The following is a 14,876-nucleotide window of genomic DNA, read 5'->3' as shown; positions in this document are numbered from 1 at the left end:
ATCCCACCTGAATTTAGAGATCATCTGAAGAACAGATTTGCTACATTTCAAGAGGTAGCATATGATCAAGAGCCAAAGATAGTGAAGGAAGGCATCCAAAGTGCAATGAAGGAATTGGCAAAGTTAAAGCTCCAGGAATGGGTGGAATACAAATGGAAATCTTCCAACAAACTGATGCAGCACTACAGGCACTCACCCATCTATGCCAAGAAATCTGCAAGACAACTACCTGGTCAACTGACTGGAAAAGAGTCATAGTTGTGCCCATTCCATATTCCAATGGAATATGGAAATCATCAGTCAATTATCATTAAAATCCCACAAAAGCAAAATTTTGCTAAAGATAATTCAAAAACAGCTGCAACCATACACTGACTGCGAACTTCTAGAGGTTCAAGCCAGATTCAGAAGAGAACACGGAACAAAGGATATCATTACTGATGTCAGATGGATTTTGGATGAAAGCAGAGAATACCAGAAAGAGGTTTACCTGTGCTTTATTGCTACGGAAAGGCTTTTGACTGTATGGATCAAGACAAGCTATGGATGGCATTGTGGAGCATGAATATTCTGGAACACTTATGCTCATGAGGAACCTGTACATAGACACAGACTTAAGAGGCAGTTTGTTCGAACAGAAAAAGGGAATACTGACTGGTTTAAAATGAGCAAAGGTGTGTGCTAGGGTTGTATTCTTTCACCACATTTATTCAGTCTGTATTCTGAGCTAATAATCTGAGAAGCTGGATTACATGAAGAAAAATGTGGCATCAGAATTAGGTGAGGACTCCTTAATAACCTGTGATAATGCTGATGATACAACCTTACTTGCTACAAGCAAAGAAGACTTAAAATACTTACTGATGAAGATAAAAAACCACAGCCTTTGGTAAGGGTTGCACTTCAATGTAAAGAAAAAAAAAAAAAATTACCACTTGACCAATAAACGACATCAAGATAAAGAGAGCAAAGATTGAAGTTGTCAAAGACTTAATTTTGCTCGGATCAACCGTAAACACTCATGGAAATAGCAGTCAAGAAATCAAACAGCATACTGCATTAGGCATATCTGCTGCACAAGATCTCTTTAAAGTTAAAGAGCAAAGATGCAATTTGAGTACTAAGGTGTGCCTGATCCAAGACATGGTATTAATAACCTCATATACATGTGAAAGTTGGACAGTGAATAAGGAAGACCATAGAAGAACTCATGCAGCTGAGCTATGGTGCTGGAGGAGAGTATTAAAAGTACCATGGACTGCCAAAAGAACAAGCAAACAAAGCCAGAATGCTCCCTGGAAGCTAGATGGGCAGACTTCATCTCTCATACTTTGGAGGGATCCGTCCCTGAAGAAGGATATCAAGTTTGGTAAAGGAGAAGACTGAAGAAAAAGAAGACCCCCAACGAGATGTACTGGTACAGTGGCAGCAGTGACAGGCTCAAATGTACCAACGATTGTGAGGCTGGCACAGTACAGGGCAGCGTTTCATTCTGCTGTGTAGCTTTGAAGGCACCTAACAACAACAACAAATACTGCTAATGTTATTGTTGGGTAACTGCCTCAGGGTTTTCTAGGATGCAATCTTAATGGGAGCAAATCACCAGGCCTTTTTTACTCTCAGAGCCACTGGGCCAACATTTAATAGCTCAGTGCTTAGCCTTTGTGCTGCCAGGGTTCCTCATACAGCTAAAGAGCAAAGATGAAGTGCTGGACTGAGTTAGAATTTTGGATAAGATTCATTACTCCCTTTAGTCCTTGGATAAAGATATGAAGTTGTACTACTCCTAATTACAAAGAATATCAACTCATACCATTAGAGATATTCCATAAGAGCAAATGATAAAAACAAAACCATACAGATGAATCAGAATCCATTCACGGAAATAAACTCACAACTTTGAGACAACAAATGGATTTTGTGGGAGAGAGAAGTTACTAGTGAAAACATAAGCCCTTTCTACAAAAATAATGTAGTAAAATAATCTAAGCAAACCAAAGGACACACACTTTGGAAATAGGAAAAATCTAACACAGTGAGTCTGTTTAATTAATTCTATTAATTTTAAAGCTCTAATTTCTTTTGACACTAGTCAGAGGTTTTCAATACGTAGTAGTTGTCTACTCAAGCAACCATTTTTAGAATACAACTGAGGTTGACACCAGTGGTTTAAAACTGTAACCATATGCTAGTCTCTGGTTTTCATATATAATTTTAAATATGAGGGGGGCGGTCAGAGTTAAGACTTTTTCCAAAGCTAATGTTCATCAGTGGGCACAGATCGGCTACACTACCCTTACCAATTAATATAAAACTAATTATTTTAACAAGTTTAGCATTACTTTAGCAGCCTAATAAGCAAAAGTTTGGTCAAAATGAACCAAACTTTAGAAACAGGAAGACCAATATAGACAGAATCTACTAATTTTCTAATTTGATAAACTTTACCGTTTGATCATTATAAAACAGCCACTCTGACAACTAACAATAGAGGAAAAGGACTGATGGCATTAGGCAAAGCAGATTGAAACTAATGAGACAGACAGTCAAAGAAATATGGAAAGCAATGAATGTAGTAGAAAGAGGATGGGCTTTGTTTGATTCTTGGTAAGAGCTGTGTGACTAGGGGGTGGTATCCGGTAAATATGATAAGCACAGGCTTACTTGTGGTTTACTTGCTAATCTGTAACTAGTTTGTTTTTTCACCATAAAACATGTTCACTACAGGGGAAAGTAAGCAAAAGTACATCCATGCTTACCTTGCTTACTAGATACTTAACTTCATCCCTTTCAAGAATAAATGTGAAAAGAGGCTTTGATTTTGTAGGAAGGTGCTGAGAGGTTGGGAGAGAGGCAGATGGCAGCCATATCTAGAAGCAGAATCTGTGATGTGATGAAAACATCTGAAACTACTCACTACAGATTAGTAAGGAAGCACAAATAAGCCTGTGCTTACTTGGCTTTTGGGTAATCGGAAACTATGTGACGAGCAATCATTTATTTAACTCTTTAAACCTCCATCTTCTCATTGTCCACAAAGCTGTGAGCCTATACCTAAATCACATCTAAGGTTCCTTGTGGCTGCAAAATGCTCAGGTTTTATAAAGATAAAGCATCTAGTGACTACAATACTCTGGGAGAACATGCATTTTAAGTCTTTCTCTACTTCAAATACTGATAATGCAGCAAGATCACAGGCATAGGCTAGTGGCATGGTTTTCAAACTTCAGTGTGCTAAGAATCACCTAGGATGTCTTAAAAGTACAGATTGATTGCTGACTAGGCGCCAACCTTAGGAATTTTTTGTGCACATGTGCATTTCTAACAGGCTCTCAGGTGACAGTGATGCTGCTGGACCAGGGACCACAAGAGGAGAACCACTGACCGACAGAATAAATGATAGCAGGCAAATAAACAGGGTTCTATCTCGTCAATTCTGACACACAGAGACCCTACAAGACAGAGTAGAACTGTTGCATAGGGTTTTCAGGGCTGTAATCGTTACAGAAGGAGATTGCCCTGTCTGTCTCCTGGGGAGCTGCTGGTGGATTCAAACTGATGACCTTTTGGTTAGCAACTGAGCACTTAACCACTGCACGACCAGGGCTCCTGACATGGTTATATGGCGGAAACCTTGGCCAAACTTCTTGGAGGAAGAAAAGGATTACCTGATTTAGTAATATAGTACGGTGACTGATAAATAAACGACAAATTAAGTGATTTGTTTCTTCTGCTCACCAAAGCTTTGGTACTGGCTACAGTCTGGTAGCACAGTGGTTACGAATTGGGCTGCAAACCTCAAGATCAGCAGTTGGAAACTACCAGCTGTTCCGCGGGAGAAAGATGAGAATTTCTGCTCCTGTAAAGATTTACAGCCTCGGAAACCCTGTACAGGATCACTATGAGTTGGAACCGACTCCACGGCACATAACCACCACCACCACCACCACCACCACCACAGTTTAATACCTGACTATAACTACTTGACATAATGGCTTAAAATAACTTTTGGGTATTTGCCAAATTCCTCAGAATCTTCAAAACATATGTATTTAAATGTTCATACCAAACTGGAGTTATGAACTGGATATTCTAGTTACGGATCCTGAACATCACAAAATGGTTGTAATATAGCATTTTAACTTTTTAAAAAGAAAATTCATGCCTATACTCAAAAAAGAACTATGCATAGTAACTTCTTATATAATGAGGCATTTCATTTGTGAAATTTTCAGATAATGGACCATTAAACACAAAACGTTTTATTTTTAATTATTTTAGAAACCTTTTTCTAAACAGAAACCATGACTCTAACAGCAGTCTTCCTTCACTCGTCACAGTAACCATGACACCTGTCATTGCTTCAGTCCTGTAAGGAACACCACCCCAGGGTTAACCAAGTTGTGTGAAGCTATTAACTATACTACTGAATAAGCCTAGAGATCTGTAGGTCTATCATTTCTACTTTGTTGTTTAAGCTAACCCCACCCAAGAGATTTGGAGTCCTGATGTGGTGCTGGAAGATAAACACTGGATTACAAAATTGGTTTGAACCACAAGGTTGGCAATTCAAACCCACCAGCTATTCATCTGAAACCCTATACAGAGTTACTGTGAGTCTCAAAACCGACTTGATGGCACTTTGCAACAACAACTCTAGTGATTATTTCTCAGTGTACCCTTTTCTAAGTTGCATGTTGAATTGCTATATTTTTCCCACTTGGATCAAATAGTGATTCCACAATAAGGAATATGCTTAGGGGCTTTAATTATTTTATTTCCTTAAGGTAACCTTTTCTTTGGGGGAAATAGGGTTTGGTTGTTTATTTACACCTAGATTTATTTACACCTAGGTTGATCTGTGGATGGCTGAATTATTTCTGGTACCAGGAAAGAGGGGTACCACTATACTTAGTGTATTTTTTTTGTTTTTGAAAGCAGTAAGTAGTATCAGAGAAACAGAAGCCCTTAGGACAACGTTAGTATAGCTAGTAAAGGTATTACTGTGCACTGACAGGGTAAAGGAGCTTAGATTGCTCTTCCTGCCCACTTTAGCACCCTGCCAACCTAGGAACCCTATGGAAACATGCTGAATATCTAACTGCCTCATGCTTAACTTGTTTAAAAATACAAGGCTTTCTGAAGTAACACAATTCAAGTCAGAAACAAGGTAAAGAAGGAAGGTCAAGTGAACCTCCAGACAAAAAGGAGTAAATCTGCTATGAAGTGATAACAAGGGAATTCCTAATGTTGGTATATTAATATTATTGCTCACATTCAGATAAAGATGACATTTACTGACCTGGGGAATGCTGGGAAGTTGCAAGTGAGGTCATGGAATTAGAAAGGTTAAGGTTAGCAGTAATACTAAGCTGGCTCTGCACTGCAGGAGGATAAGGAGATGTGGGTGTCAGGAGGGACTCCTCACTGGCTTCTTCATCAATTCCAGGCAAATACGTGTCAATCAAGGCATCAAGAAACTTAACAATAAGCTCAGCATAGTCTGGGATTTGTGTTTGCTGTAATGGAAAATAGGAAATTATTTTAGCTCCATTCTTCTTTTTGTAAATCCCCTTCGAAGTCAAAAATATTTAATTCAATTTTTGTCTGGGGCTTAATTTACTATTTTTCTTCCTTTGAACACTAAAAAAGGTGGGGGTGGAATAACATTTATAGACTACCATGGGATTTACAACTGGGGCATTTATTCTGTTCACATTTAAAACTTCTAGACGAACCTGCAATTACTGAAACCCAAGCACAGACAAAGACAAGATTTAATCCTGCAACAATATAATCATCAGGAATGTGGTCTAGCCAATTTTCCAAAACAGAGCAAATTAGCAGAGCATCATCAATCTAGCTGCCACTTACAGATTCAACGAACTATATACACTGTGAAGGGCTCAGAAGGCTACTCACTAATCAAATGACAAAAACTCCTGTGGGACATACCAACTTTTATGACTTCAGGCCACTTTCTTAGTGACAGCCTTTGCATGTCAAGATATATTCAGCCATTTGTGTACTAAACAAAATTACAAACTCACTCCCCAATTCTTAAAAATTAGAACAAGGCTTAGATAATTTACACTGACTTGGCACCCTTGTATCTAGAACGCTGCACTAAGAGCCATGCATGGGGTGGGATAAAAGTCCTGCCTTCAAGGAACCTCTATCAATTTGGAGAGAGGCAATATACAAAGAAAATAATTAAGTGTATGTTTGCACAGCACTATTATCAACTAATGCCAAACAAACTAAACAGGAGTAGCTGAGGATATACCCAGGGATGAACCAATAAAATGCAACATATTGGAAGGGAAAATGTTATTTTAACTACAGGTAGTGCTTCTTCTTCTTACAAAATACGTTAATTATGTGCACTGAGACATCACATACATGAAGACTGAGGGCAAATGTTTTCAGGAAGTAGATTTTAACCAAAGGTAATGTTCCTTCCTTCTTTCTTACAAGGTATGTGCATCCAGATATTATATACATGAAGATTAAAGGCAGAGAAGTTTTATACAGGCTTATCAGTCCTTCTGGAAAGTCAAGCATACACCAAAATATTTTTGTAAAAACTATTAAACACGTATACTTTAAACCTATTCAAATGCTTCCTTTTTGAAAGAATCTTGTGGCAGAACACATATGTGTTCATTGTGAATAATTCTGATGTCAACATATTGTGTGTTCTTAAAGCAGGCAAATTTATGTGGACAGAAACTTGTTTTGTCAGTAGTGACAGAGAAAAATATTATGTTCTTACCTTTGAAAAAGGTCCTGCAAACCGCCACAAGCCATTAAAACCAAAACCTAAAACAAATCAAATTATATCATGACATCTTTGAATCTTAACAGAAATTACATAAACTGTCTAGCTGAACTATGTACACAATGAAACCATTTTCTTAGGACAGGGTCAAAGTAGATTAAAACCCACTTAAAAAGGACTCAGCATAAAATCACATTTTAATTAAAAACAAACAAACCATAAACCAAAAGAAGTTGTTAATCATCTATCTTACTGAAAAGAGAATTAAAAGAATCCTGTGAAGAGGAAGTATGAGCAAGCCTATGCCTTGTACAGAATTCTGTAGTTTAGTGCATTCTACAATAGTGCACAAATGTTAGTAAGTCCATCAACCATCCTCTCCCAGTACACTTATTTACTTTGCAAGTAAGACGTTTGGTACTGTGGTGGGGACTCTTCATGATATACCACACTCTGCACAATTCCATGGATTGGATTTAATAAATTTGGATCTTGGCACAATGACAACAGGGTATTGATCTTAGAGTCCAACAAGTTGTGCCTGAAAAAGAAAAGTCAACAAGAAACATTTTTGAAGTAAGTGAAAATATAAATCCTGGAAAGCATATTATAATATTCCCCAGAACAAGGTGATAAAAATTAAGGGAGATGAGTGTTTTTTACCTTCTGATGCTTTTGTATATATTCTAAAATTTCTATAATAAATATGCGTGTCTGTGTGTGTCTATTTGCCTTTGTGGCTTATCTTTTGTTTCCTTTTTAGGCATCAGGGAAACAAAAATTTAAAACACAGCTAAGGAGAGAAAGGAGCTCTAGTAGCACAGTGCTTACAAATTGGGCTGCTAACCTTAAGGTTGGCAGTTCAAAACTACCAGCTGTTCCACGGGAGCAAGATGAGGCTTTCTGCTCCTGTAAAGATTTGCAGCCTTGGAAACCCTATGCAGGGTGCGGCACTGTGGGATACAGCACTGGACCACATGGTCGGTTTGAACCACAAGGTTGGCGGTTTAAACTCACCAGCCGCCCCTTGGAAACCCCATACAGGGTCACTATGAGTTGGAATGGACTCAAAGGTGTTTCACAACAACAACAACTTACATAATCACAGTACAGTTTACCAAAAATCAGGAAATTTTACACTCAATCACAACAACTATGTAACAGGATTCCTGGTGTGGCACTGTAAGTATCAGCACTGGACTGCAAACCACAAGGTCAGCGGGTTCAAACCCACCAGCGGCTCCTTGGAAACCCTATACAGGGTTGCTATGAGTTGGAACTGACTTGACAGCACTTTAACAACAACAACTGTATATTACATTATACATTTTAAAGTAAGATAAACCAAAAATTAGGAAATATTGGTGCTACACAGAAGGCCTAGATTGGACAGTGAATTTCCCCAAGTTTCTTTGGGTTATTTAGATTTGAACAACACTTTGACACTTTGAGGTTTAAGAAAAAATGAAGTTTACCTCCTAAATAGATCACTTTTGTTTTCACTCAGCTATGGATAAACACAAAAGTCTTACTGAAAAGGAAACCAAAACAGATATGCTGACTTAAACACAGCAGCATAATGGCTTGCTCTTTTGTTAAGGGAATGAACCATGCTTACCAAGATTAAACACTCAAGAAAATTAACAAGAGAAAATTGTTTCTTCTAATGTAGCCACCACTAAACATACCACCTGTAAGCTGAAGTCACTATCACAACAGTATCTTTTGTTATTCTCTCTCCACAACCAGTGAATATTACTGGGTAATATTTTCCCTAAGCCTTTTTAAGACTTTGACTTCAAGACAGGTGCAAAAGTTAATTAAAAAGTAAAACGAGATACTTACACAACAGGAAAAACTTTTGGGAACACAACACTGGCTTCTGCTAAGTATTCATAAAGAATTCGCTGATCGAACTCATCTGTGGTATATTTTACCAGTGTGGCCTGTCAGGACACAAAAAAGAAAGAAAAACAAAACAACATTTTTACTCTGTGGCTGAATTGTTGGTGAGAAGCAGAAGATGTCAGTTTTTATGGTTTTCATATTTAAGGGCTTCCTAGATGGCACTTAACAACAACAACAAAGAGTAAATTTAAAAAACCCAAAAACTTATAGAAGTAAAAAAAACTCTCGTAAAAGCAAAAAATCTTACTAGTACAGTGAGAAGAAGGGCTTGGATTTTCGGATCAGTGAGGACTTCTTCATCCAAGAGAACATTTGACTCAGACACTGAGACTTTACGTAAGTGTGGATGTTGCTGAGATGAGGAAATCCTTTGAGTTTCTGTGATAAGAGATGGATAAAACAATCAACTGTCCTAATTAAATACACAAATTGGATACCACTTCCCCTATCATATTTCGCTATTAACTAGAAAATTCAGGAGTTCTTTAGCAGACATTGCAAATATGAACATAAAAATCATTAAGGCATACCATTCACTTAGATAAAAGTTTTAGCTAGTTGTTTACACTGCTGTGTAACATAAACTTACAATCAATTTTTACACAAGTTTCAGACTAACTGTCATTTTAAGGACTGTATAACTTATCTTTCAGAAGAGAACAAATGTTCCTATATCTCACCCGAAAGTTAAAAAATGTTTGAATAGTAAATATGGTTTTAATGAAATACCACACCCTTACTCGTATTTTCAATGGTCTAGATCAATAATTAATTTTGTTTCTCACTCACCCATTTCATAATCAGTTTCTGCTACTCTCCTCATTTTGGGGGGTGTTGTGATCCCCGATTCCATCTCTTGCCTTTTAGGAGCCTTTGTATCTGATATCAAGTGATCAAAACTTTTCCTTGTCCCTAATAATAAAAGTAACAGAATATGAACATTAACTAACCAGTGTCTATGACTAAGAATATTTTCAAAGAAAATTTTGGACATAAAGTGTTTAAGCTGTCACTTAAAGGATCCAAAGAAAGTCAAACATATTTTCTTTATTCTCCACCTTCTCAAAGTATTTTGGCCATACAGCCTGTCACTTCAAGATAAAATGTACCTTTTATTGGTACATGTTAAACTGTGATTACATTCACTAAACTGGAGATAAGCCAAACTCCACAACAAACATTCTTGGTAATAAATAGAGGGATCAATCCCACCCACCCCCTGCCATCGAGTAGAATCTTATTCAACAGCAGCGACTCTACGTAGGGTTTCCAAGGCTGTAAACCTTTATAATGGCAGAAAACCTTTTCCTGTGGAGTGAGGCTGGTAGATTTGAACTACTGACCTTCTAGTTAGCAATCTAAATGTAATCCACTATGCCTCCAGGACTCCTTACACTGCTCAGTTGCTGCTGTTGTTTAAGTGCTGGCGAGTTGATTCTGACTCATAGCAACGCTGTATAGGATTTCCAAGGAGTGGCTGGTGGGTTTGAACTGCCAACCTTGAGGTAAGCAGTCTAGTGCTTATCCTACAGCACCACACCAGCAGCACCAATTATATATGAACAGCATTTTCAATTATAAAAATATCTGCTCGTGTTATGAATTAGTCATTAATATATGCATACTTTTCCAAACAGGTAAAACCAATGTTTTATTTTCATTTTCAATCTTTAGAAACAGATTTGCATGACTCTAAGTACTAAAGAGTAGATACATTAGGAGATGTTTCAAAAACAGCAAGTAATGCTGTCCTCTCAGCTTGGGGTTTCTCTAATCACGTGCTAAGTGTAATTTTGAACACTTTCTTCTTATTTAAGGTAAAAGAAATGGAACCAGATTATTTAAAATGTATGTTACTAACTACTTTTCTTTACATTCAAGGGTAGTAACTTCTTGGTACAGCTAGAAGGATATAATAGTACTTTTAACAGTTTCAAATGATCTAGTCCAACAACCTCCTCATTTCACACACAAGTAAGCTGAGGAAGTCACAAAGAGCCTGAGGTCACACAGCCAGGGACTCAGTTAATGATCGGACTAAAAACTCAGGTTTTCTAACCAGTCAGTGCTTTCCATAACCTGTGAGATCAGGAGACCACACTTCTCCATTTAATTTTCCTACCATTCTCATTTTTCCTTTTTAGTTAACTCTACATATTTTTCCTGTGGGATCTCCCTTTCCATGCCAACAGTTTTAACTATCAGTGAGCTAGTGATCTGAAACATGTCATTTGTTTACATTTCTCTTCTTGAATTACATATGCATCTTTCCATTTATCCTCTGGATATATATTCTGACATATCCTGAAGGGGTTTAATAGATAGTCTATCAATTCACCTAAATTTATCTTGTACTACAAACATTTCTTTTTTTGGTCTTAATCTCTATGAATGAAATCATGACCCTGCAAGTCTTTGAAGCTAGAAACATCTGACATCTTTCCAAGCCTTCTCCCTCCCTTCCTGCCCAATCAGTCAGGAACTACTACTAAGTCTTGACAATTCTACTACAGAAATTTACTCCAAACTTGATTTCTGTTCTCTAAACTACCAGCTGTTCCACGGGAGAAAGATGAGGCTTTCTGTTCCCATAAAGATTTATAGCCTCGGAAACCTTGTACAGGGTCGCTATAATTTGGAACCGACTCCATGGCACATAATCACCACCACCATTCTCCTATTGCTCTTGTTTACAACTGCAGTCTTACACCATTTTAAGGGGTGTGGGGAAGAGGCAGGCAGGCTAGACTGTGTATCAAATCTCTTAATTGGTCCTCTTGTCAAAAATTTCTTAAAATTGAGCTGATCTAAGCTGAAGAACTTAACCTATGCATACCAATGCAGTGACACAAAAGACGCAACAAATCCTTACAGCGAGAAACATTCCCACCCCCTCCACAAACAGAGTAGACAGAGAGGGGCAACTTGGACACTGGATACCCAAATGGGGAGGGAGGGACTACAAAGGCAAGAAGTAATTGGCTTACAAGCTTTCAAGAGGGAACCTAGAGCTAGGAGGCATGGAGGAAGGCAGAATCACCAGTGAGTACTATCCAATTTGTTAGTCTAGGTGGAGCTGATGAAATGAAATACAGTTGGGTTAGGTGCGATACTGTAGTGAATAATGGTTATTAAGACGGATTGTGAATGTTGGAAATGCAAGGGTAGACATTTTATAGCAAGGAAGAAAGCGAGTATTTCTCCAGTCTAGGAGCGGAGGTCTCTGGGACCACCAATGGATAAGAGCCGAGAACGGGACTCCACCCAGAGAACCGGGGAAGCCTGAGATGGAGACAGACATGATGACATGGTGGGATGAAGCGGCTGGGGACTTTGGATCCAGAGAGGGAGAGGAACTGTGGGCCGAAGACTAAGGGGGAAGTGGGGAGTGTAGAGCACGGGCTTCTAGGATATGCCCTTTGGTCGGAAGGCGATGCATGGAGGGGATTGAAACCATGGCAATGCAATGATATACGATGGAACGAATATGGAACTGAGGTTCTCTCATGTAAACTATCATATAACTCACAATAAAACATTAAAAAAATTTTTCTTAAAATTAGTATTTGGTCATGTTCCACCCTTGCTTAAAGATCTCTGTTGGATACATGTTAATGTTAATTTCTTAAAAAGGCACCAAGACTTTCACAATCTAGCTTCAATTCTTTCCTAGCCTCATTTTCTATCCCATTCCCTGTAATTCAGTACAATTAACATCTTACCACACGACAATTTTTCCTGATGTTTTATTTTTTTGTGCTGTTTCCCTGCTCTTGAATGCTTTTGCTTATCCTGGGTCTACCTGGTAAGCAATTGTTGAATCTTCAAGATCTAGGTCAAATGTTAACTCCTCTCTGCAGCATTTACCGATTTCTCCAGATTCCTAGTTACCCCCTATTCCTGAACACTACAGACTACATATTACTTTAATGGCACCCAGAGATGCTGTTGTAATCAGCTGATTGTAAGCCACTCGACTAGGAGTTCTTCTAGGGAAGAGACCCTATCTTTTTCATCTAGCTCATGGGTTGAATTTAAAACTAGATGTTCTCTGAGGTTAGTTTTCCATTTATAATTTCTTTGGCATGACAACCCAGTATTACCAAACACAAAGTAACCAGGAAACTCCTAGAAGATTATGGTAACAGTATTAACAGAAGAAAAGTTGAACAAAAGGTAACAGACCTATGTGACTAGTAAGAATGATTAACAATGGTGGTTCCTATTTCTTTCAGAGTTTACTGGAAAGTTATTTCACAATTCAGTGATTGTTCACTGAGTTCTTTGTGAACACAAATGTTTTCCCAATATCTAAAGATACACAAATACGCTTACAAAGAAAACTGAGATTCACTGAGTCCCTCATGTCGGCCACTGAAATAGTGATCTCAACAGATTATTCAGTAACAATGAAAACATCAGCCAAAGGGGTATAAGAGCACTCTGCATTTCCTTTGTGGAGGGGGGGGGGGGGAATCATAAGATTTCATTAATTTACTTTGCTATTTTCTGAAAAGGAAAAAATTTCCACAGCATTTTATGTATGTTTCTCATTGACAAATGCTGATGTAAGTGAGCATCTGTAATTTTCAAGAATTATTATATTCTTAGAGTAATCAAAAAATATGAATATTATCTTACCACATTGTTTTCTCAAAGAAAAGATGAGAAAGTGTTTTTACAGCTTCACACTGTATTGGATTGTTTTCAGATGACAACTTAGGGAAACACATCATTCAAAGCCTTGCATCTGTGAACACCAAGACTTTCCTTTTCTATAGGCATCTAAAGTCTCTCTCACACCCACTTCCCTACTGGCTGGCCGAGGCAGCACAAAATAAGGAGAGTCACAGTGCGTTAATTTATGAATCAGGAAAAGATGGGTTCGAGATCCCATTCTCATTGGCTTAACTCATATATTAAACTCTTTTAAAACTTGTATCAAAAACTTTGCCAAATCTAAACAGAACAATCTGATAATAATGAAGAGCTTCAAATAATTTTTCAAGATTGAAAAGAAGGTTTTTTCAATTAAAAAGAAAAATTGTACATAATTTAAGAAACTAACCAAGTAACTTCTTAGTGTTAGCCTGGGACGGTTGCCCCATATCCAAGCTCATGGATTTCCGAGCTCGGGGGCTGGTCTGGCCAGCAGTTGGATAGGTGGCTGCAAGGTACCCTTCAGAACCTTTGGGAGAGGACCAGGGCTGATTCTCCTTTAGTGTCCTGAGAGATTTAAACAAACAAGAAGAATTAATTAGCATAATAACAAATATAATCAGTTTGTGTTTTCTGAGTAGTACCATTTCCCTAATGACAACAATCAACTTTGAAACAGTATTTTAAGGTGCTTTATCTCTTAATGTAGCACTAGAAAGAATCAACAGTCATGCCATGTGTTCTTGCATATAGTAGGAACTAACTGAATGCTGAATACAATGTATTTTAAACTTTATTGTGAATTGAGTGAAGGTTTACAGAGCAGGTCATCAGTTTTACATTCAACATATCATATAATTTATTTCATCTCAATGACTGTGGTCCCCTTCTCTGTAACAACAGTCATCCTGCTTCCTCCCTGTGGTTCCTATTTCCATTCCACCCTCCTTCCCAACCCAATGAAACCTTGTCCCTAGGAAAATGTTACTCTTTTTATCTTGAATGGTTACATTCATTTTTAATCTAGGTATATCAACTATTATTGTTATTGTTAAGTGCCATCCAGTCATTTGTGACTCATAGAGCAACTCCGTATAGGGGTTTCCAAGGAGTGGCTGGTGAGTTTGAACTGCTGACTCTACAGCTCAAACCAACCTTGCAGCCCAGTGGTTATCCTACAGTACCACACCAGGACTCTGAATCAAATGTAAATAGGCAATGTTATTTTTGGTTTAAAAATTAAGGATATTAGGATATCCAGCAAGATGGTGGACTAGGCAGATGCATGACATGGACTCGCTACAACAAAGACATGAAAGAAAATATACACAGATGAAAATTCTGGCAGCCTGAGCTCCAGAAGAAAGGTGGATGGAGTGCTTCCTGGAGGAGAGGCCAAGCAGAGACAGAGAGAGAGGGAGACAGGTGAAAGTCTGGATAAATGCAACTCAACCACCTTGTGAGCAGCACTGGCAGTGAAAGGAAGCCTGGCAGAGCAGATACAGAAAAATTGCGATTTCTTCTTTTT

General features: G+C 38.1%; 1 protein-coding gene across 2 annotated transcripts in view; it reads right to left on the bottom strand.

Annotated features, from left to right (window-relative positions):
* Positions 1–14,876, bottom strand: part of NF1 (neurofibromin 1) — a 307,052-nt gene that overhangs the window by 11,463 nt on the left and 280,713 nt on the right. For both annotated transcript variants that reach the window (XM_006874227.1, XM_006874228.1), the window contains 7 exons: positions 13,758–13,915; positions 9,479–9,601; positions 8,937–9,067; positions 8,627–8,727; positions 7,180–7,322; positions 6,776–6,822; positions 5,303–5,519 (listed from right to left, as the gene is read on the bottom strand). In XM_006874227.1, coding sequence (XP_006874289.1) covers positions 5,303–5,519; positions 6,776–6,822; positions 7,180–7,322; positions 8,627–8,727; positions 8,937–9,067; positions 9,479–9,601; positions 13,758–13,915 — 920 coding nt within the window. The remainder of the gene's footprint in view (positions 1–5,302; positions 5,520–6,775; positions 6,823–7,179; positions 7,323–8,626; positions 8,728–8,936; positions 9,068–9,478; positions 9,602–13,757; positions 13,916–14,876) is intronic.

The sequence above is a fragment of the Chrysochloris asiatica genome, unplaced genomic scaffold, assembly GCF_000296735.1.
Source record: "Chrysochloris asiatica unplaced genomic scaffold, ChrAsi1.0 scaffold00266, whole genome shotgun sequence".
NCBI classification, from domain to species: domain Eukaryota; kingdom Metazoa; phylum Chordata; class Mammalia; order Afrosoricida; family Chrysochloridae; genus Chrysochloris; species Chrysochloris asiatica.
The sequence above is the reverse complement of the archived record's forward strand: the minus strand, read 5'-3'. Positions and strand labels throughout refer to the sequence as shown.